This window comes from Neovison vison, chromosome 4 (genome assembly GCF_020171115.1).
Source record: "Neovison vison isolate M4711 chromosome 4, ASM_NN_V1, whole genome shotgun sequence".
Lineage (NCBI taxonomy): Eukaryota > Metazoa > Chordata > Mammalia > Carnivora > Mustelidae > Neogale > Neogale vison.
In genome coordinates, this window is record NC_058094.1 from 59745037 (window position 1) to 59768814 (window position 23778).

The window sequence follows — 23778 nt, forward strand, 5'->3', positions numbered from 1 at the left end:
GCTCAGAGAGCGAGAGTGCTGGGGTGTGGAATGTCAAAGTCGTCTCGGAATTCAGCATCCGCGGCAGACGCCTGGAATTTCAGGGCGTGATCTCTGAATCTAGGAAAGTTTGAGCAACCCGGCGCTGGGAGGAGTTGGTAAGGATGGAGAAAGGCCCCAACCCTCTGGGGTGGGGGCGTGGTTAGTTTTCAGTAATAGGTGTCGGGAAGAGAGGAAATGAGGCCCGCTGATTGCGCTAGCCGTAAAGATGCTCTTGCAATTTTTCACAAAAAGACAGATGGTGTTTCTAAAAGAGCACGATCTTGTTAGCATAGAAACCGTACTCCCAATTTTCAATCTTTTCTCTGCAGATTATCTCCGACCCGCAGAAGGACCCCTGGACAACCTCTAAAATTACCAAAGTTTTAACATTCAACGTGAGAAACTACAAGTCCCAGGAAGCAGTGCGGCCGCGGAGACACAGTGGCCTTCAGAGAAACTACAAATCCCAGGATGCAGTGCTGCCTCGGAACCCGCCTCCCCCCCCCACCCCGCCCCGAGCACCTCTCTGAGAATGATGTCCGGGTAGAAATAGTATCAGAGTCGGTGCTGCATGCTGGGAAGCAGAAGACCCAGAACTGGATTGGTTGGGATTTGCAAATGACCGCGGTCCTCCGAGGTTGGCCAGTGGGACTGTAGGAGAAGGGAGGGGGGCGCTGCGCACTTCCTGTAGACGGAAGCGGGTAAGAGACGGCGTCCCCGCCTCACCAGGTACCAATCTCCCGCGCGTCGCATAAAGCATCCGTGACCCGGCGGAAGTGATTCCTTTAACTGCCCCGGAACCCACGGCGGCAGGCAGCTGGGGTGGGGGGGTGGCCCTGGAGTAGGGGCTGTGGCGGTGCGCGGGGACCCGGCGCGGTGGCTGTGGTGGCTGCAGGACTGACGAGTGAGTCTCGGGCTGGGGTGGGAACGGAACTCCGGATCCGCGTGGGAGACAAGGAAGGCTCGTACTGGGCGCGCTCGCGATCCACCCCTTCCCATTTGGGCGGGGAAGGAACGGAAGCTCTTAACCTCCCCGGGCCTTCTCAGCTCCTGGTTTGGGGGAGGGGAGAAGAGGGCGGCGGGACCTTTCTAGGCGCTGCTTGGTGGGCTCGGGAGAGGGCGAAAGGAGGGGCGGCGGCCAGCGAGTCTGGGCCTTCCCGGGGCTGAGCGCCGGGAGGGTGGAGTTAGGAGCATGGCAGCCCTGTCGCTCTTCCTTTCTGCTTTCCCCGTGTGCATTCAGATGCGTCCTTTTTTTGGAGTCGGTCCCCAGTCAGAGGAGTGACTCTCACAGTCACAGCCCTCTTTTTCCAGCGGCAGGACCCCGGGACGTTTACCTTCTGGGCAACTTGTCGGACGATCTGTGCCCGACTTGATAGTTTGGGACTGTCGTGCATCTGCTTTCCAGTTTTGTCTGAAAGGTATCTAGTACAGTGGCCGTTAAGTTTATCTTATGGAACTAAAATCTCTTTCGTAAGATACAGTTGTAAAGTTCATGCCATTCGTGCGAGCATTTCTATTTTGAATTTTACTTTTTCACGTTTGTGTAGAAAACAACCGAAATCCTTTAGTTTGAGTTTTAAAATCCTTTTTTTCAAACTGCTAAATCGCTTTTTGATCCTCAAATAGTTGTTTCCTTTTCTGTTTAGTAGACTGAGATGATAAACGAGATGATCTCGTTTACATTATATTTGTAATTCATGATGTTGAAAGATTACAGTTCACACATGGATTCATTCATTCTGGAAACAAAATGGTAAGGAAACAGCCCTGAGCCCTGTCATGGTGGATATTTATTTATTGCCAGTGGTGATCTGGAGTTCATGTTTAATTTTTAATGGCTATTATTTTTTTCCCTAAGTATGAAATTTAACTAGTAACTACCATTTCAAAATATATATATTTTTATAAGCATGTTTATTTCACCTTGTAGATGCCAGTTTCATTACCTTTATAATAATTCTGTAATGTAATTAGACAGTAGCAGAAGTTATAGTGAGCCTTGTATATCAAGCTCTAAAGTAACATTTGAGTGTACCTTATAAAGTGCTTTTTGGGTGTTTGATTTTTTTTTTTTAAAGATTTTATTTATTTATTTGACAGAGAGAAATTACAAGTAGACAGAGAGAAAGAGAGGGAAGCAGGCTCCCTGCTGAGCAGAGAGCCCCATGCGGGACTTGATCCCAGGACTCTGAGATCATGACCTGAGCCGAAGGCAGCGGCTTAACCACTGAGCCACCCAGGCGCCCGGTGTTTGGATTTTTTTAATACAGATTTTCCAGTACTGTTAAGTAATCTGGAAGCTTTTTGCATTTATACTGATAAGTGTATATGGATTTTAGTTGTTAATAAGGATTTACTCTTCCATTATTAAGTAAGATCAGGAAAAGCCCATCGAGTGATGCCTGAAATTTCAAGCCTTGGTGACTAAGAAAATAATAGTACCATTCACTCAAGAAATACTTGTTGAGCACCTGCTATATGCTAGCTGTTTTACCAGGCCTGCCTTCATGGAGCTTGGGGAAAGAGAGGAGATGCAATAAGTATATATATAAGCAAATATGGTTTCAAGTGGTGATAAATGTGAAGAAATTAGGTCAAGATTAGAGTTATGTCGAGTCAAATTAGGTGATTAGGGTAGGGGTGTCTAATTTTGATAGGAGAGTGAGCAAGGAAGACCTGCCTCTCTCAGGGAATATGGAAGAGCTTTTAAGATAACAGTAACTATAAATGTATAATGTATGTGTATAAATGTAAAGACTTTAAGAAACGAATGAACTTAACCTATTATGATACGAAAATGGCCATAGTGGTGGAGCATAGTTAAATAAGAATGATGAGAAATAAAATAGAGTACTTAGCTAAGTCTAAATAATTACAACTTTATAGTCCCTTTTCTGTTTGTAATGAGAGGGCATTAGAGGATTTTGTGCAGGGGAATGGTACCTGATTTCTGTTCTTGATGACTAGTTACTAGGTGGCAAATAGACCAGTTGGAGGAAAGTAAGGAAACGAGTTCCTATGGAGGCTTGTAGTAGTCCAATTGAGAAGTGGTAGCTTGAACTAGAGATGTAAGGTAAAAGTTTGTGAGGAATGGTGTGATCTGGAATATAATTAAAGATGGAGCCAGGTAGGTCTTGCCTTCACCCCTAGGACAGAAAAAAAATTGAGAAATCAACTATTTTGCCTGAGCATCTGGGTGAACAGTAGTACCATTTACTGAAATAAGGAACACAGGAGGGTACACTGATTTCTGAGGAATAAATTGAGAGTTTTGTATAGGAATAAATGAGGACTTTCATAATTATTATCAAATAAGCAAGTAGCAAGTAGGCAAGTTGGATATCCACAACTGTTGCTCAGGGGCAAAGTCAAGCTAGGAAGGAAGATTATCTGGGGGTCTTTTTTTTTTTAAGATTTTATTTATTCATTTGAGAGAGAGCACAGGGAGAGGGAGAAGCAGACTCCCCACTGAGCAGGGAGCCCATTTGGGGGCTCAGTCCCAAGACATGGAGATCATGACCTGAGTTGAAGGCAGACACTTAACCATCTGAGCCAGCCAGGTGCCCCTGGGGGTCATTTTTAATGGGTAATATTTAAGCCTGTGGACTAGAGGACATCAAGTGGAGAGGATTAATGGAGAAGAGGGCAGATGACTGGGAGCACTCTGGTCGAAAGAGGAGCAAACAGGGATTGAAGCAGAAAAGCCAGGAGGGTATGGCATCTGTAATACTAAGGGAAGAAGCTGTTCGGGGAAGGAGGGGAGCAGTCATCTATAAAACCCTACTAAGAGTTAGATAAGGATTAAAAATTCACCATGAAAGCAAGTAAAGTAATAGAAATAAGATGAGCCCCTTGAATGTACTAGTGGGCCAGAAGTCTGATCAGAGTGGGTTAAGAAGTGAATGGTAGTGATTATTTAGCATTTTGATGTGCTGATGGGAATAATAACAGCCCAAAGTCCTCAGAGAGGTGTGCTTAAGTCGAAAGGTTGGCCTTGAATAGGAAGGATGGTTTTGGTTGGTTGGTTGGTTTTTAAAGATTTTTTATTTTTTTGACAGAGAGACACAAAGGAGAGAGGGAACACAAGCAGGGGGAGTGGGAGAAGGAGAAGTAGGCTTCCTGCTGAGCAGAGAGCCTGATGCAGGGCTTGATCCCAGGACCCTGGGATCATGACCTGAGCCGAATGCAGACACTTAACAACTGAACCATCCAGGCGCCCCGGAAGGATGGTTTTTTATTCATCTTTTTTTTTTTTTAAGGTTTTATTTATTCACTTGACAGAGATCACAAGTAGGCAGAGAGGCAGGAAGAGAGAGAGAGAGGAGGAAGCAGTTTCCCCACAGAGCAGAGAGCCGGATGCGGGGCTCAATCCCAGGACCCTGAGATCATGACCCGAGTTGAAGGCAGAGGCTTAACCCACTGAGCCACCCAGGCACCCCTTTTTTGTTCAACTTTTGAAACAGGAGGGTGGACAGAGTATATGGTATATAGACGCAGGTAGGATGAAGATGGAAAAACAAGGCAATTGAAGTGATAATCTTTCTGTTTTCTTGATAAAATAAGTTGTCAGGGCAAGGAGGAGGAGAAGGTATTGGAGGTTTAGGAGAAGCTAGGATTTTTTCAGAGTAGAAAAACTAGTTTACTAGGAGGATTGTTTACTAGGATTTTATAGTATTTAAAATCTATAATTAGATATTACATAGTGGGAATATTTGTTCAAACCTTTTTAACCGAAAACAAAGGAGTTTGAAGATCATTGTCTAAGACAGGTTAGGTAATTTACAGGGGTGAGGCAGACAGACTCCGTGGAAGCATGTAGCAGTCTGGAGCCCTGTGCTGTTTGAGGGCAACAACTCTGTTTAATAAAGATGGGAGGGCGCCTGCGTGGCTCAGTGGGTTAAGCCGCTGCCTTCGGCTCAGGTCATGATCTCAGGGTCCTGGGATCGAGTCCCGCATCGGGCTCTCTGCTCAGCAGGGAGCCTGCTTCCCTCTCTCTCTCTCTGCCTGCCTCTCCATCTACTTGTGATTTCTTTCTGTCAAATAAATAAATAAAATCTTTAAAAAAAAATTTAATAAAGATGGGAAATTGGGAATTATAGGCATTGGTAGAGGGAGGGGGAATTTCAGATGAGTATTAACATGAAATGGTGGTGCTGGAAGAAACTTTTAGACAGTTTAGTCCATTGTGTTTGAGAGATAAACAGGAGTCTTATCACTTTAACCTATCAGGGTCTCAAGATAGAAATTTGGAGAGTAGAAATTCAGATGTGGACTTGCAGTGACACTGTGGCTTTGTGTACATGCCTTCCCCACCCCTCTCCTGATTTGGCTCATACTGTTTATTTTGCCTGGATCTCCCTCTCCTTCCAGTTCTTCTTGGTAAAAACACCTCCATCCATTGAGACCCAGATCAAAAGCTACTTTCCTTTTGTGGCTCTTCACTTAAAAGTTTCATTGTTCCAGGTTTACTTCTTTAGGACTCCCCAAATCCTACTCCCGATCTATTAGCTTCTCCAAACCTAGAGAATTTGGGTCAGTTTAATTATTAGCTTAAGTATCTTTTGAAAGGTTAATGAGACAGAAAAACCACTTGAATTGATATCTAAATTTAAGAAAAATAATAAATTTCTTAAAAATCTTACTCTAACCTTATTCTTTTAATTGAGATATGATTAACGTATCTTAGAATGCTCAGTGTACCATTTAATTTTCCAGTAAGTTGCCTCATGCTTCTCCCTAATCATTCCTCCAGAAGCAGCAATAAGTTCACCATAAGTTCATTTTGCCTGTTCTGGAATTTCATATAAATGGAATAATGTAGTGTGTACTTTTTTTGTTTTTCCATTCAGTATAATATTTTTGGTATTCACCCATGTCTTGTGTATCAGTAGATCATTCCTTTTTGTTGTGAATGGTATTCCTCTGCACAGATAGATCACAGCCTGTGTGTCGTCAGGGTGGCTTCTCATTTACTTTGAGTAAAACTTCTGTGTGAACATTTTTGTAAAAGGTATTTTGTGGGCAGATTATTTCTTGGATTAATACTTAGGAATCCAGTATAAGGATTTACGAAAGTCTTATTTATGATTTTGCCACTTGTAAATTGACATGAAACAGCTATAACTTACCAAAACATAAATAATCAAGAACCTTCATTCCCAGTGATCTGGAGACCACTTAACATCAGTGTAATGATTGTTGTGGTCTGCACCACCCTGTATAAAAATATTTTTGATTGATCATTTATGGCCAGTCTAAAATAGGGTTCTCAAATATCAAATCTCTGCTAATCAAGATCCCACAGTTGATGACAGGCAGAGGGCTTGTTTGTAGAAACCAAGCCCTGCTAATGAAATATTATAATATAGTTGATTACTGAGTATTCCTAGTTGAGTCATTATTCTAGTAATAAAAACTTGATCGTTTAGGATGATTAGGCCATGACTAATTGTTAACCATCAAAAACAGATCGGAAATTGTGGTCAGTGCTTTTACTTTAAAGGACCTGATAGACTCCCTTAGTAAAAGCGAAGAACTGCCCTCTTTGATGTACTGTAGACTGCCACTGAGAACAAAACATGTTCTTCAACTTGGGTGTTTGGGAACAAGTTTTAACCCTAGGAGATTTGAGGACATTATCAAACAAACATTTTCAGATAACTGAATTAGTTCTAGGAAACCTAAAATTCCAGAAATCATGTACAGGAACACATGCTTCTTGCATTTAATTCGCAGTTTATGATAGTCAGTGCAAAATTGTGAAGACTGATGTTTTAGTTACCATAACTTCATAAAATGTGACTATGTCCTTGAAGTCTTTAAAATAAAAATTATCTTCAGAATTAGAATTCATATTGACTAAATGTTATTGTGAAAGGTAGAATACTGTCTCCTTCTTTAGTCACTCCCTCCCTTCAGTATAGCCCAAAATATTTCCATCAACTTAAATATTTCTTTCCTAGAAAGAATGCCAGCATGATGGGAAAACAAAAACATAATCAATCTTTGTAAAAAACAGTGTATCATTGAATAACTTTATTCTGTTAGAAAGCTCAGAATAGTACTATCTGTGTCAGTGGCAGATAACATTATTGTATGAAGCTTCACATTGTTAACATTACCACATAATTACCTTGTATTGATTATCTTGGTCACAAAGAGAAAGAACCTCCTTGCCTTGTGGAAACATCAAGCTAGTAAGCAAGACAAAATATATCTAAAAAGAGAAACTTACAAGCATTTACATCTAATAGTGAAAAAAACTATGAATTCCACAGTGGAGGAAAAATGGGGGAGGGTACCATTTGCTAAAAGTATTAAGACTGCTTACACAAGAACTAAATATAGGGGTATTGTTGTGTTAAAAGAGGCCAGATTGAGAATTTTAACTCCTCTTGAGAGCCATAAATCCAGTGACACTATAAGGACATTCTGGGCAGGATAGTTTGATGTCTTCTGACAAACTGGAATTACCTTCTAACTTCTGTCCATTTGTATTACTTTGTTTTCCAAATTAATCCTGGTTTTTAACAGAGTTAAGAACTAATCATCAGGCTGACCATTGTTCCCTTATGAGCTGCTTGGTTCTATTACACTTCTTGTTGTTTTGTTTTGTTTTTAAGATTTTATTTATGGAGCACCTGGGTGGCTCAGTTGGTTGTGTCTGCCTTCTACTTAGGTCACAATCCCAGGGTTGTGAGAAATAGCCCCATGGGGCTGTCTGCTCAGCAGGGAGCCTGCTTCTCCCTCTCCCTGCTGCTCAGCCTGCTTGTGCTGTCTCTCCCCCCGCCAAGCTCTCTATCAAATAAGTAAATAAATACAATTTAAAGAAAAAAAAATTCATAATGGTCTTTAATAAAAAAGATTTATTTAGAGAGAGAGCACGTGCAGCTGCTCACAAGAGTGAGTTGGGGGAGGGGGTGTGGGAGAGAGAGAATCCCAAGCACAGAGCCCCATGCAGGGCTCAATCCCAAGATCACACCTGACAGCCACCGAAGTGCCCCCCTTTTTTAAATATTCATTTATGTAAGTAATCTTTATACCAAACATGGGGCTCAAACTCACAACCCAGAGATCAAGAGTCACATGCTTTTCTAACTTTAATTGTATTTTAAATATTTTTAACTTCTACATAAGAATTAGGATTTACTTTTAACTGTTAATGTTAATTTACTGTTTTCTTAGTGACGGCGAGTCCCTTCTCCACCTTTGTCGTATAAATGGTGAGATTGATTTACTATATTAAGAAGTCTATAGAGAAGCTGTTGCTACCCAGAGGGCTTCTAAGATGTGACTTTGCATGGTTGCTTAGCTACTGCTAGTTAAATAAACATCCTAGATGTTTTGCTCTAGAGATTTTCCAGATAGAAACTTGGCACTCAAAGTTCTTCTTCTAGCACTTTTTTTCCTTTTTCGTTTTTTTTTTAGAAGAAAGATTACAAAGCAGTGAACAGAAAAAAATAATAATGACCAATGAATTTTTGTTTACTATTCTTCTTATAAAGTGACATAGTACTGTTTAAGTTTTAGATAAGTATCTAAGGATCTGTATGAGGAGCTCTTAACAGTAGTAGAAAAGTTTTAATGGGAGCCAGAATTGTTTACCATGGTAATATGGAATAATGGAAAGTGGTGTTTGCTCTAAAGCAAACCTACCTAGCTTTAAATCCTTATGCTGCCACTTAAGCTATAGAAGCTTTAAGCCAGTGGCAACCTCTTACTGTTTCTTCACCTCTAAAGTGGGAATAATAATTCCCTTTTGTAAGTGTTATTTTAAAATAATGTACGCAAGTCATGTAAGGCGATGTTTACCACTCCTTAGCCCCTCAAATTGTTGGTAATGATGTAACATTGCCACTGTTGCCCTTACCTCCTATTAGATATGGTACTTTAAATATTCCCCTCCATGCTTGGTATTCTAGACTAATAGATTTGATTCCTACTTTCACTCTGTCATTACCTGGAACAAATCGTTCAGCCCCCATATACATTAGTGATGCTACCATTTTTAAGATGAGGGATTACACAGTTTATCTCCAGGTTTCTTTCCTGCTCTAAAATGTTATGGTTCATTTTCTTGGCCCTTTTTTAAAGCTAGAATAAAATTCTGGTTAGGGATTTCTCACAGAACAGGATCTTTTCCTGTTAATAACATAAATATATTGGTTTAAGTGAAATACTCCTTGAAGAAATGATATGAAAATTAAAATTACTCAACATGAGCCCTTTTCCTTTAGCATTCATCTTATTTTGTAAGATTTAAGATTTCTCGGGATACCTGGGTGGTTCATTAAGTTAAGCATCTACCTTCAGCTCATGATTTCAGGGTCCTGGTATTGAGCCCCACACTGGGCTCCCTGCTCAGTGGGGAGTCTTCTACACCCTCTTCCTCTGATCCTCCTCCCCGCTTGTGCTCTCTCTCTGTCTCAAATAAATAAAAACTTCTAAAAACTTTTAAGATTTCTTAAAATAGTAAAGATTTGCTACCACTTCGCTGTTAAATTTCAGAACTTTGATAACCTTTTGCATCAAGGATGGCCCAGTAAAATGCATTATAAATGCCACACTTACATAAGACGAGGGCTAGCCCTTTTATGAAGGCTACATCATGTCCTTGGATTTATCATATTGTCATTCATTCAGCAAATACGTGCTTTAGTTTCTACTACTATCTAGTAGATATAAATATACAAAGAGATGATTAAGGCCAGCAGTCTCCTTCAAATTCAGTTCAACTCTTAAGGAACAACATCTGTATTTTTAAATAATTTTCAAAATAGTTAAGGGGGGAAAAAAACCAAATCTGTGTTTAGACTATTACTCTGAAGGTGGTCATCTTTTCTCAGATGTTCAGAAACTTGATACTGTTCCATATTAATGGTGGCTGGGAAACTCTTACATAGCAGAGAGAGTCCTTGATTTTGTAATACCAAGGACGTTATATAGTAATGGGTGAAAACATATTACTCCAGAATTAATCTTAAAATAGCGTTGTTATATTTTCAGGAAACTACCAAAGTTCCTGTGGAAGTAAAGTAGAATTTCATAAGAACATAATGGGTAAGTTATATAAAGTAATTTTATATTTCAACTAGTAGAAGCTGGGTTTTTTTCCTCAAAGATAGACCTTTTACATTGGTGAATGCAAGTAAAAAAATGATCAGACTAGATTAAAATTAGTTAAATCCACAGCATTTGTTTACCAGAGGTATACCTCAGCAATACTGTGGGTTTGATTCCAGGCCACAGCAATAAAGCAAGTCAAATGAATTTTTTGGTTTCCTGTTTGTAAAAATTAGGTTTATATTGTGCTATAGTCTAGTAGCATTATGTGTAAAAATAGATATATAGTACCTTAATTAAATTTTTATTTAAATTTATTTAATTTTTATTTGTTTTATTTATTTTATTTAACTTTATTGCCAAAAAATGCTAATCATCTGAGCTTTTAGTGAGTCATCACTGATCACAGATCACCATAACAAAAACAATAATGAAAAGTTTGAAGTATTGCCAGAATTACAAGTGAGAAGTGCTATTGGAAAATGGCACCAGCAGACTTGTTCAGTGCAGGGTAGCCATATACCTTCAGTTTGTAAAAAGTGCAAACACACAATAAAACAAAGCACAATAAGGTATGCCTGTATTTATTTTTGAAAGGCAGATAAGTAATATTTTGTGCCAAGTATAATTTGTGATTCCTAGTAAGTAATAGCAACTTAAATTAGAAACTTTCCCAACAAACATAAAAAGTGCTTTAAATTCTTGCAAAAAATGCAAGAATTATAAATTTAATTGAAAATTGTTTTTATTTTCTAAGAGATGGGCAGAACCTGCTAAATATTTGTATGCTTGAGTAGTCTATAATTTACAAGTTACTTGCATCCTTAGGAGTCTCCCAGATTTTTATTATGAAAAATTGCAGAAATGATACACTATGTAGCCTTCAGTGATTGCTAATGCTTTGCCACATTTGCTTTCCTTGTGTGTGTAATATTTATATACCCATATACACACACATGCGTATTTTTCTGTACCATTTCACTTCACACCTAAATACTGGGGTAGGCTTCTCATAATTAGGTCCACAATCAGAATTTCCCAGTTGTGTCAGTAGTGTTCTTTATAGCAAGTATGTTATAGACATACCTTGTTTTATTGTGCTTCGTATTGCATTTTGCAGATACTGCATGTTTTGTTTTTTTCTTTACAAATTGAAGGTTTGTAGCCACCGTGTGTGGACCACATCTGTTGGTCCCATTTTTCCAACAGCAGTTGCTCATTTCATGTCTCTCACGTTTTGGTAATTCTCACAATATTTCACTTTTTCACTATTGATTATATTTGTTGTGGTGGTCAGTGATCTTTGATGTCATTATGGTAGTTGTTGTGACATCCCGTGAACCATGCCCACAGAGATGGGGAACTTAATCGATACATGCTGTATGTGTTCTCACTGCTGCACCAGCCAGGTCTTCCTTTAGCTCTTCAGACCACCCTATTCCCTAAGACAGGAAAATTGAAATTAGGTTAATTAATAAATCAGTAGGCTAATTAATGACCTTTAAGTATTCAAGTGAAATACTTCTCTCACTTTCAGTCAAAAGCAGGAGATGGTTAAACTTAGTGAGGAAAGCATGTCAAAAGCTGAGACAGGCTGAAAGCTATGCCCTTTGTGCCAAACAGTTGGCCAGGGTGTGAATGCAAAAGAAAAGTTCTTGAAGGAAATAAAAAGTGCTACTCTGGTGCACAGGTGAATAATAAAAAAGTAAAACAGAGTTACCACTGATGGAGAAAGTCTGAGTGGTCTGTATAGAAGATCAAAGCAGCCACAACAGTTCCTTAAACCAAAGCCTAATCCATAGCAAGGCCCTGACTCTTCAATTCTGTGGAGGCTGAGAGAGGTTGAGGAAGCTGTAAAAGAAAAGTCTGAAGCTAGCAAAAGCTGGCTCATGAGGTTTAAGGACAAAAGCTGTCTCTGTGACATAAAACTGAAGGTAAAGCAGCGAGTGCTGATGCCGAATCTACAGCAAGTTTCCCAAATCCAGCTAAGGTAATTAATGAGGGTGGCTACGCTAAACAGCAGATCTTCAATGGAGGTGGAATACCTTGTATTGGAAAAATATGCCATCTGGAACTTTCACAGCTAGAGAGAAAATTCAGTCCCTGGCTTCACATCTTCAAAGGACAGGCTGACTCTTGTCAGGGACTAATGCAGCTGGTGATTTTCAGTAGAAGCCAGTGCTCACTGACCATTCCAAAAATTCTAGAGCCCATAATTATGTTAAATCTACTCTGCCTGTGCTTTATAAATGGAACAACAAAGCCTGGATGATAGCACATCTGTTTACAGCATGGTTTACTGAATATTTTAAGCCTACTCTTATTACTTAAGCAATCTATCTCATAAGGTATAGCTGCCACAGTTGGTGATTCTTCTGCTGCATCTGGGCAAAGTAAACTGAAAACCTGGAAAAGATTCATCCGTTCTAGATGCCATTAAGAATACATGTGAACCTGGGGTGCCTGGATGGCTCAGTCCTTAAGCTTCTGCCTTCAGCTCAGGTCATTTCTGGGATTGAGCCATGAGGCTCCCTGCTGGGCAGGGAACCTGCTTCTCCCTCTCCCACTCCCCCTGCCTGCGTTCCTTCTCTCACTGTATCTCTGTCAAATAAATAAAAATAAAATCTTTAAAAAAAAAAAAAAGAATACATATGATTCATGGAAAGAGGTCAACGTATCAACAGGATTGTGGAAGGAGTTGATTCCAGCCCTCATGGAGGACTTTGAGGGGTTCAGGACTTCAGTGTAGGAAGTAAATGCAGATGTGGTAGAAACAGCAACAGCTAGAATCAGGAGTGGAGCCTGAAGATGTGAGTGAATTGCTGCAGTTTCGTGGTCAAACTTGAATGGATGAGTTGCATAGAATGGAAGAGCAAAGAAGGTGGTTTCTTGAGATGGAATCTACTCCTAGTGAAGATGCTGTGATGACTGTTGAAATGACAACAAAGGAATTAGGATATTAACTTAGTCGATAAATCAATGGCAGGGTTTGAGAGGATTTACTCTGATTTTGAAAGAGGTTCTGTGGATCAAATGCTGTCAAACAGCATCACGTGCGACAGAGAAATCGTTCCTAAAAGAGTTAAATCGATGCAGCAGACTTCTCTTTTGTCTTATTTTAAGAAATTGCCACAGCCACCCTAGCCTTCAGCAACCACAACCCTGATCATTCAGTGACCATCAACATCAAGGCAGGACCCTCCACTGGCAAAAAGGTTACTACTCACTGAAAACTCAGACAGTGGTTAGCATTTTTTAGCAATAAAGAATTTTTTTTTTACGATTAGATTTATTTTTTGACAATAAGAGATCACAAGTAAGCAGAGAGAGAGGAGGAACCCGACTCCCTGCTGAGCAGAGCACCTGATACAAGGCTCGATCCTAGGATGCTGATCCTAGGACCCTGGGATCATGACCTGAGCCGAAGGCAGTCTTTAACCCACTGAGCCACCCAGGCGCCCCAGCAATAAAGTATTTTTAAATTAAGGTATAAAATGATACTGCATACTTAATAGACTATAGTACACTATAAACGTAACTTTTTTATATCCACTGGGAAACTGGAAAATTCATTTGACACACCTTTGAGTTAATTGCTTTATTGTGTGGTCTAGAACTGAGTATCTCCAAGGTATCCCTGTGTTTTATATCCAGGATCCAATCAAGGATCACTTACTGTGTTAATTTGCTTCTTTAGTCTCTTTTAAGTAGTTCCCTACTTTTGGGGACATGAGGAGTGAAGTCTTTCATGACACTTTAAAATTTAGATTTATCTGAATGTTTACTCCTGATTAGATTCAGATTAGACATTTTGGGCAGCAGTAGTACATAAATGATTTTTATATTTGTTAGTCTTAATTTGAGGGATTTTTAAATTAATTATTAACAAATGAATAAATAAATGGATCTTTGTAGCTTGAATACTTTATCCTCTGTACTTCTTTTGTTATTCTAAAAATTCTAAATTTTTAGAATAAGCGCCTGAAGATACTTTCTTTCAGATATTTGTAATCATAAAAATTAAAATTTTCTGTGAAAGTTATAGGTGTTAGAAAGCTCTTAGAAGGATATACAAAAAATACAGATTCCCAAAAAAGTTACATTGAGCTAGCTACTGTGGCTGAAGCTAGCGTGGTGGCAGTGAGGGTAGCTGGCAGTAGAGTTACATCTACACTATCTCCTCACCTCTACTTTGAATTTCAAAGACTGGTATTTGTCTATATTCCTTACTTCAGTCATGTAATCATTTAAAATCAGCTATAATAAAAGCTTTTGATCATTATTTTTATGGATCAAGAGTAAAGATTCTGATTAAAGAGAAGCCCTAACTTTAAGAATTAGCAGCTTTGTCAGAGAAGTTGAAATCATATGGCATACAAACATTCTTTCATAAATGCACATAATGCATCTTATGTTAAACATGAGTATTCCCCATGATTTAATTTAAAGTTTTACTATTTGAAAATTTGTTTAAGCTTTCAAATTTGGACATGTTGCTATGTTCACCAAAAAAAAAAAAAATGTTAATACTTCCTTGAAGAATACTGGTAAATTTTTATCCAAAGTAACATCCTTGAATGTAATTTATTCTGACATTGGACTATGTTCAGGTAATAATAAAACAAAGAGTTAAAAAAATCTTAAAATCTTGGCAGATGTTACCATCCAGAAATGTTTCTCTTTTGAGTTAGTCAAATACTAACCTTGGTAAACCTGTTTATTTTTAATTTTGTGATTGAAAAATCATTTACTTTAGATGGAGAAGAGAAAACCTATGGTGGGTGTGAAGGCCCTGATGCCATGTATGTCAAATTGATATCTTCGGATGGTCATGAATTTATTGTAAAAAGAGAACATGCACTAACATCCGGAACAATAAAAGCCATGTTGAGTGGCCCAGGTAGGTACATTTCTTTATTTTCTGTTAATAAATCTTCACTGTTAATGTGTTTTTACTTGAATTAAGTGACTCCTAACATGAAATGAGACAATAACTGTTCTGACATTATTGCATGATTATGTTGCTTTGGAAAAATTGATTTCTGCCAGTTCCTGTTTTCAGGAACTCAGGAACCCCTCCTAGGAAGGGCTCTTTTCCCTACCTTAGTTACCATCGTTAATCTCCTCACCACAGAAGAACACTAGTGGTGATTTGTGCTAATTACATATACAGTTTATTTTTTTAGAAGTTACCACTTCCCAAACATATATTCTTAACATTCTCTTTCTTTCTTTCTTTGTTCCTTTAAGATATTTTTTTTTTTTAAAGATTTTATTTATTTATTTGACAGACAGAGATTACAAGTAGCAGAGAGGCAGGCAGAGAGAGAGGGGAAAGCAGGCTCCCTGCCGAGCAGAGAGCCCGACGCGGGGCTCGATCCCAGGACCCTGGGACCATGACCCGAGCCGAAGGCAGAGGCCCCAACCCACTGAGCCACCCAGGCACCCCAATATTTTTTTTTTTTTTTAACCTCAAAGAAATTTTTTTTTTTTGAGGCTTGGAATTTTCTAGAGCATGAACAATACTATGTTCAACTTTTGAAGGCAATACTATGTTCAACTTTTGAAGGAACTACCAAAATGCACAGTAGATGCACCCATCTTACATTCCTACCACCATTGTATGAGTATTCTAGTTTCTCCACATTTTCACTGACATTTATGTTCCTATTTTTTTATTCTAGCCATCCGAACAGGTGTGAAGTGGTTTCTCCTGTTTTTGTTTTTGTTTTTGTTTTTTTTCCTTCAGATTTTTATTTATTTATTTATTTGACATAGGGAGAGAGATCACAAGTAGGCAAAGAGGCAGACAGAGGGGGAGGAGGGCAAAGCAGGCTCCTTGCTAAACAGAGAGCCTGATGCAGGTCTTGATCCCAGGACCCTGGCTTAAGCCACTGAGCAGAGCAGAGGTTTAACCCACTGAGCCACCCAGGCACCCCTCTCCTAGTATTTTGTTTCAAGATTGATTTATTTAAGAGAGAGCATGAGCAAGGGAAGGGGCAGAGGGAAAGGAAGAGAGAATCTTAAGCAGGCTCCCCTCTATGCATGGAGCCCAATGCAGGGCTCAATCTCAAGACCCTGAGATCATGACCTGAGCGGAAACCAAGAGTCAGATGCCTAACTGACTGAACCATCCAGGCCCCCTTCATTGTTATTCTGAATTAACATTTCCCTAAGGACTTGCTAGGGAAATGCTGAACATCGCTTCTGGTGTTTGCTATATATTTGCATATCATTTTTGGAGAAATGTTTATTCAAATCTGTTAAATATTTTTCAGTTCTGTTGTGAGTCTTTTTGTTACTGAGTCATAGAGTTTTTCATAAATTCTGGACCCTAACCCCTTATTAGACATCATTTACAAATATTTTCTTATAACAGTTCTGTGATTTTATTTATTTTTAAAGATTTTACCTATTTATTTGACAGAGAGAGCACAGGCAGGGGGAGCAGCAGGCAGAGGGTGAGGAAGAAGCAGGCTCCCTGCTGAGCAAGGAGCCCTATACGGAACTCAGTCCCAGGACTCTGAGATCATGCCATGAGCCAGAGGCAGACCTTAACCAACTGAGCCACCCAGGCCTCCACAGTTCCGTGATTTAAGCTGTTAGATTTAGGTCTTTGATTTTAAGTTAATTTTTGTATATGATTTGAGGTAATGACTCAGCCTCATTCCTTCTTACATGGGCTTCCCAGTACCATTTGTTAAAGAGACTATTCTTTCCCCCATTTAAGGGTCTTGGCACCTTGTTGAAAATAAGTTAACCATAGCTATATGGGTTTATTTGTGGGTTCTCAACTCTTGCATTGACAGTCCTTTTTTTTTTTCTTTTCTTTTTTTTTTTTTTTTTTAAGTAATCTCTACACTTAATGTGGGGCTTGAACTCCAAACCCTGACATCAAGGTCTACCCACTGAGCCTATCAGGTGCCCCATTCCATTGATTTATTCTTGTGCTAATGCTACAGTATTTCCATTACTGTAGCTTTGGAGTAAGCTGTGAAATGGGGAAGTGTGAGGCCTCTAATTTTATTTTACTTTTTCAAGATTGTTTTGGCTATTTGAGATCCCTTGTTTGTTTTGGGGGGTTTTTTGGGGTTTTTTTGTTTGTTTTGTTTTGTTTTTAGTTTTGATTTAAATTCCAATTAGTTACTGTACAGCGTGATACTAGTTTCAGGTGTATAATACAGTGATTCAGCACTTCCATACAACACCTAGGGCTCATCACAAGTACATGCCTTAGTTCCCATCACCTGTTTAACCCATCCTCCCACCCACCTCCCTTCTAGTCACCATCAGTTTGTTCTCTGAAGTTAGGAGTCTGTTTCTTGCTTTGCCTCTCTACTTTTCCCCCCCTTTGCTCGTTTGATTTTTTTCTTAAATTCCATACAAGAGTGAAATAGTATGGTATTTTCTTTCTCTAACTTATTTTGCTTATCATAATACTCTAACTTCATCCATGTTGTTGCAAATGGCAGGATTTAATTTTTTATGGCTGAGTAATAGTCGTGTGTGTGTGTGTGTGTACACATACACGAATACATACCACATACCACATCTTTATCCATTTATTAGTTAATGGATACTTGGACTCTTTCCATAGTTTGGCTATGGTAAATAATGTTGCTATAAATATTGGGATGCATGTATCCCTTTGAATTGGTATTTTTGTATTCTTTGGGTAAAAACATAGTAGTGCAATTGCTGATCATAAGGTAGTTCTATTTTTAACTTTTTGAGGAACCTCCATACTGTTTTCCAGAATGACTGTACCAGTCTGCATTCCCACCAACAGTGCAAGAAGAGTCCCCTTTTTCCACATTCTTGCCAACACCTGTTGTTTCTTATGTTGTTGACTTTAGCCATTCTTTTATTTTTTTTTAGATTTTTTTTCTTTTTTTTTTTTTCTTCTTTTTTTTTTAGGGAGAGAGGGAATATGTGAGCACAAATAAGCAGAACGGCAGGCAGAGGTAGAGGGAAAAGCAAGCTCCCCGCTGAGCAGAGAACCAGTGGGGGCTTGATCTCAAGACCCTAAGATCATGACCTGAGCTGAAGGCAGATGCTTAACTGACTGAGCCACCCAGAATTTAGCCATTCTGACAGATGTGATACTTCAGTGTAGTTTTGATTTGCATTTCCCTTATAATGAGGGATATTGAATATCTTTTCATGTGTCTGTTGGCCATCTGTGTCTTTTTTTTTTTTTAAGATTTGTATTTATTTATTTGACACAGAGAGAGAGATCCCAAGTAGGCAGAGATGCAGGCAGAGAGAGGAGGAAGCAGGCTCCCCACAGAGCAGAGAGCTCCACAGAGCTCCCTCCCCCTACTCAGGGCTTGATCCAGAAGCCTGGTATCATGACCTGAGCCAAAGGCAGAGGCTTAACCCACTGAGCCACCCAGATGCCCCCATCTGTCTCTTCTTTGGGAAAATGTGTATTCGTGTCTTCTGTCCATTTTTTAATTAGATTGTTCAGTTTTTCGGGTGTTGAGTTTTATAAGTCCTTTATATATTTTGGTTACTCACCTTTGTCAGGGACGTCATTTATAAGTATCTTCTATTCCGTATGTTGCCTTTTAGTTTTGTTGGTTGTTTTTATTTGAGATCACTTGTAATTCCTTGTCTGTATTTTTTACTATGGAGATTTTAAAACACACACAAAAGTAGAGTAGTATAATACATTTCCATGTACCTATCATCCATCTTCAATTTTATCAGTGTTTTGCCAATCTTATTTCATCTGTTATCATTTTTTTATGAGTATTTCAGGCTGATTATTCCCTGCTAGTGTCATTTGACTTGCAAAATCTATGATAGTTCCCTAGGACTCTCCCTTTTTTTCAGACCATGAATTTTATGGAAAAACACAGTTATTTGTAAAATGTCCACATCTAAATTAGACTTAATATTTAATCTTGTAAGTTTATAATTACAACTCTAGAGGCTTGATTAGAATCCAGTTCATTTTTCTAGGCAAGAATACTTTATAGGTGGTACCACTGTATTCCTGTTATCTCAATTTTTTAGTGATGTTGAGATTAATAAGTGAGTTCCAGGGTTAGTAAGCTGATTGATCTATGAACAATCTGCGGTCAGATTTCCATATAATGCTTTTAGTGTTCATTGTAATTAATGCTGAGATTTACTTCATTTGGAATTACAAAACAGTGCTTTTCTAATTCTTAAAATTTCTTCTGCATTTATTAGTTAGAATTCTTATTATAAAGAACTATTTGATTATCCTGAAATATAACTCTGAAGAGCAAAGAAAAAATAAATGCCTTTTTTTCCCTTTACATACAATTTTTCAGTGTAATGAAATGATTCTTCAGCATCCTGTAGTAGCAAAGAGTATTTTGGTTTTTGTTTGGATTTTTTTGTGTATCATTTTCAACATGTGACTTTTTATTATTTGATGCTTTTTAATCTAGTGCAGTCTTTGTCACTGGTGCTCAAATTGTACCATTTGTTCCATTTTTATGCCAGAAGGAGCCACATCAGGTTGGTCTCATGTCCTTTTGACATGGCTCTGGTAGTCTTGGATAGCTGTACTACTTTCTATAATAACAAGATTTCTCAGGTTCATTTTTTTTGTTGCCTTCTTATTTTTTTTAAAGATTTTATTTATTTGACAGAGAGAGAGAAAGAATACAAGCAGGTGGAGCAGCAGGCAGAGGGAGAGGAAAAAGCAGGCTCCCCATGGAGCAGGGAGCCTGACATGGGGCTTTATCCCAGAAGTCTTGGGATCATGACCTGAGCCAAAGGCAGCTACTAAATGGTCTGAGCCACCCAGACACCCCTTTCAAGCTCATTTGATAGATTATTCTCTAATCCTGGGGCACCTGAGTGGCTCAGTGGGTTAAAGCCTCTGCCTTTGGCTCAGGTCGTGATCCCAGGGTCCTGGGATCAAGCCCCGAATCGGGCTTTCTGCTCAGCAGGGAGCCTGCTTCCCCCTCTCTATCTGTCTCTCTCTGCCTACTTGCGATCTCTCTCTGTCAAATAAATAAATAAAATCTTTTTAAAAATGCTTTTAAATAGTATTATATTTATTATCTATTTTTACATGGCAACTCCATATAGCACAGGGCTCCTAATGATCCATAAAGATTTGATTCCTTAAACTGAATCTTCTAAAAGATTTGTCTTTTTTTGTATCTTGTTCACCCTCACTTAATCATGCCACCATGATTCTTAGGAAAAGCTAAAGTGTCCAAAGTCCTGGAAGAAAATTAGAATTTTAAAATTCAGTCTTGGGACGCCTGGGTGGCTCAGTTGGTTAAGCAGCTGCCTTCGGCTCAGGTCATGATCCCAGCGTCCTGGGATCGAGTCCCACATCGGGCTCCTTGCGCGGCAGGGAGCCTGCTTCTCCCTCTGCCTCTGCCTGCCATTCTGTCTGCCTGTGCTTGCTCTCTCCCCCTCTCTCTCTCTCTGATAAATAAATAAAATCTTTAAAAAAAAATAAAAATAAAAAAAATAAAATAAAACTCAGTCTTGATTAATCTCATTTGCAATCTTAATAAAGTTTTTTTTATATTTATACTCAAATCAATTAACGTCTTTCTTTTGATGCTAGTTGGGTTCATTCTTTTCACATTGTATTAGTTTACTAAGACTGTTGTAACAAAGTACCTTGGACTAAGTGATTTAAACAATAGAAATTTACTTTCTCATAATTCTGAAGGGTAAGAATTTGAGATCAGGGTATTGGTAGGGTTTCTTCTGAGGCCTCTCTTCCTTGCTCTGATGGCTGACTTCTCCCTGTGTTCTTCACATTTTCTTCCCTCTGTGTGGCTTTGACTTAACCTCCTGTTCTTACAAGGTTACCTGTCATATTAGATTAGGGTCCATTCTAGTAATCCTGTTTTTTGTCTTAATTACCTCTTCAAAGACCCCATCCATGAGTCATTAAGCAGCGTCTATACTAAAACTGGAATAATATAGAGAGGATTAGTATTGCCCCTATGCAAGGATGATACACAAATTTGTGAAGCATTCCATATTTTTAAAATGTTTTCTGAACAGAAAAGAGCAGGGAGGAGGAAGTGCCTATCTCGAAATATGGTCACTTTTGGAAGTACTGAGAGTTAGGACTTCTCAACATGTGAATTCATTCATCCTGTAACAAACATACTCCTTTTCTTTTACAGGTCAGTTTGCTGAGAACGAAACTAATGAAGTCAATTTTAGAGAGATCCCGTCACATGTGCTATCAAAAGTATGCATGTATTTTACCTACAAGGTTCGCTACACTAACAGCTCCACAGAGATTCCTGAATTCCCAATTGCACCTGAAATTGCACTGGAACTGCTGATGGCTGCGAACTTCCTAGATTGTTAAATAAAATAAATTATAATAAACTGTTAACTTTTTTCAGTATTTAATACCTGTAGTTCAGTTAGTAATTTTTTCATATATAGCATGTTGCCTGTGTGCAGTTGAACTTTAAAGTTCATTGCAAAGCAGATTATCTTCTGTTCTTTTGCATAGCAATCAGAGTTGAAATTTGTTTGCTACATCAACAAATTAAGGACATTTTCACAAATTGAGAAATAAACAAATATGCCAATTCGTAGGTGGTTTTGCCTTATCCTTTGGATGTGATTTTTAAAATTAGAGCAGTGGTGAAATAGTAAATACTGAAAGTTAAGCATAAATGAACACATTCTACAGGTAAATAATGGGGCTATGTATTTTTGTGTTTTTAGTGTTTTTTTTTAAACCTATTCTGATCTTAAAACTGTTGTTAGCATTACTAGAGATATGCAAATAATTTCATGATAAACATGTTTATAACTTAGCCAGAACATTGATTTTTATAATTGTCAAAGACATAAGAGTTGACATTTCTTATGTGTCTTTTGATAAACTGCAGTATTAAGTGTATCTTGTCTTTTTGTTTATTGCTACAATTTAAGAACTTTATTTAAAAGCGATTTTGGAAGATTACTAGGAATAGCTTTTGGAGCAATCACTTTTTGAACTGTAGCCACATGGTCAACAAGTAAACTACATGACTGATTTCATGTACATTGTGCATTTTGGCCAATCCAAAGTACTGTATTCCACTCACTATAAAGCTTCCTTTGCAATATTCATTCTTCTTACATAGTCCCTTGTTGTGACTGCACTTTTGATTATTTAAATATGTTTTAAAGGATTCATTACAGACTTTATTTACCTCTTAAAAGCTAGACTTTTCTGAACTATTCCAGTCTTCCTCCACCAACTGAAATGTTATAAAAATTTTTTAAACATTGAGAGATGCAGTGCAAATCTTAGGATGCACTTTGATATAGTATATGAATTATCTTCTGTTAATTAAAATATGTCCCAATAAGTGTGATACCCATAATCTGTGGGTCTTCTACCTAAATCAGAGTTAGGTCATTTAGCTTTTATACTAAACACACAAGAAATTTGAAAAACTTGACAGAGCACCTCTGCTTAGGCATGGGAAAAGGAGCACTGGAGTAGCGTTTATTATTATCTCTAACTTAGTAGTTCAGTAATGCTGTCATTATAGGAGATACATAGTTAAGCCTTCAGCTTAGGTCTTTGAGACTGGTTTAATATGGACCAGTTTTTCTGGAACCTGCCAAGAACATAAGCAACCAAGATCTATAAAAGTAATTTTTCCTCATAGAAGACCTAACATTGTACTTTCCAGCTTACTGAAAGCAATTAAATATATTAATTGCATATATTTTAGTAACTTCTCAAGACATACTGGTACATATTTTAGTATAGAAGATTATCAAGTACAAGAATTATATTCTGCTACTTGCTGACAAATAATGTCAAAAACCTAAATGATAATCTTAAAGGTCAAAGTGACAACTAGAATAAAATTTAACTTTGACCAGTTTTAGTAGGTTACTTTATGTATGAGATCCAGAAGTAGCCTTAAGTTTAAAATACTGAAATAGAACTGAAAGGTTAGGAAAAACTGTATATCTTGCGGCAAATGATACTTGCATGTTAATAAAGGCTCTTGACTGAAAGGTTTGATGAACACTTGGTGTTTGATCTTTTTAACTTGAATTTTCTCGTTCTCCTGAGAATTCATGAAACTGCTTGCTTCAGGACATCTTGCCATATGATTTAATAGCAAGAATGTTTATTTGGTTAAATCAAAGAGATCATTTTATATAGCATTGAAAACAGTTTTCTGACACTTGGTAATTAGTTTACTTGCCAAATTATGGGCAAATCTGCCCAACCTTTTTTTTTCTACACGCAAACTATTACCACAAAATTCTGTTTTACTCAGTTAATATTTTGATTCTATACTAAGATTACTTTATGATTTTTAGGTTGGTTATCTTTCATGTAATTATTGACAAATGACAGTCTCCTTACTTTTGAAGTCTTCTTGATACCAAGAAATACAAATTCAGGGGCGCCTGGGTGGCTCAGTGGGTTAAAGCCTCTGCCTTCGGCTCAGGTCATGGTCCCAGCGTCCTTGGATCGAGCCCTGCATCGGGCTCTCTGCTCAGCAGGGAGCCTGCTTCCTTCTCTCTCTGTCTGCCTGCCTCTCTGCCTACTTGTGATATCTATCTGTCAAATAAATAAATAAAATCTTTAAAAAAAAATACAAATTCAGCTCATGTTAAAAGAAGTACATTTAGAGACATCTTGCAGTGCATGGAATGGTTGTCTTAGTGTGAGCCGTATTGCTAAATTTACCAATTCTTTCAAAA

The 23778-nt window shown here is 38.3% G+C and overlaps 1 protein-coding gene and 1 non-coding gene across 6 annotated transcripts; both read left to right on the forward strand.

Annotated features, from left to right (window-relative positions):
• The first annotated feature begins 677 nt into the window (after positions 1-677).
• On the forward strand, positions 678-23079 carry ELOC (elongin C). Of its 5 annotated transcripts, XM_044245442.1 has the most exons (5): positions 1693-1774; positions 8206-8243; positions 10027-10080; positions 14840-14983; positions 21225-23079. In XM_044245442.1, exons 1-5 carry the CDS (start codon positions 1719-1721, stop codon positions 21413-21415), a joined length of 483 nt encoding a protein of 160 aa, XP_044101377.1. In that variant the 5' UTR covers positions 1693-1718; the 3' UTR covers positions 21416-23079. The 5 variants fall into 5 exon arrangements, with proteins under 5 accessions (XP_044101380.1, XP_044101378.1, XP_044101381.1 ...); XM_044245445.1 differs by lacking the exons at positions 1693-1774; positions 8206-8243 and adding an exon at positions 678-750; XM_044245443.1 differs by lacking the exons at positions 1693-1774; positions 8206-8243 and adding an exon at positions 828-925.
• On the forward strand, positions 20975-21081 carry LOC122905725. Its single transcript, XR_006384416.1, has one exon. It is a non-coding gene; the product is annotated as a U6 spliceosomal RNA (small nuclear RNA).
• Positions 23080-23778: the final 699 nt, after the last annotated feature.

Coding starts and splice junctions, on each gene's coding strand:
- ELOC (XM_044245442.1), top strand. CDS start 1,719: ATGATGTTGAAAGATTACAGTTCACACATGGATTCATTCATTCTGGAA. Junction 8,244..10,026: donor CCACCTTTGTCGTATAAATG/GTGAGATTGATT, acceptor TTATATTTTCAG/GAAACTACCAAAGTTCCTGT. Junction 14,984..21,224: donor AGCCATGTTGAGTGGCCCAG/GTAGGTACATTT, acceptor TTTCTTTTACAG/GTCAGTTTGCTGAGAACGAA.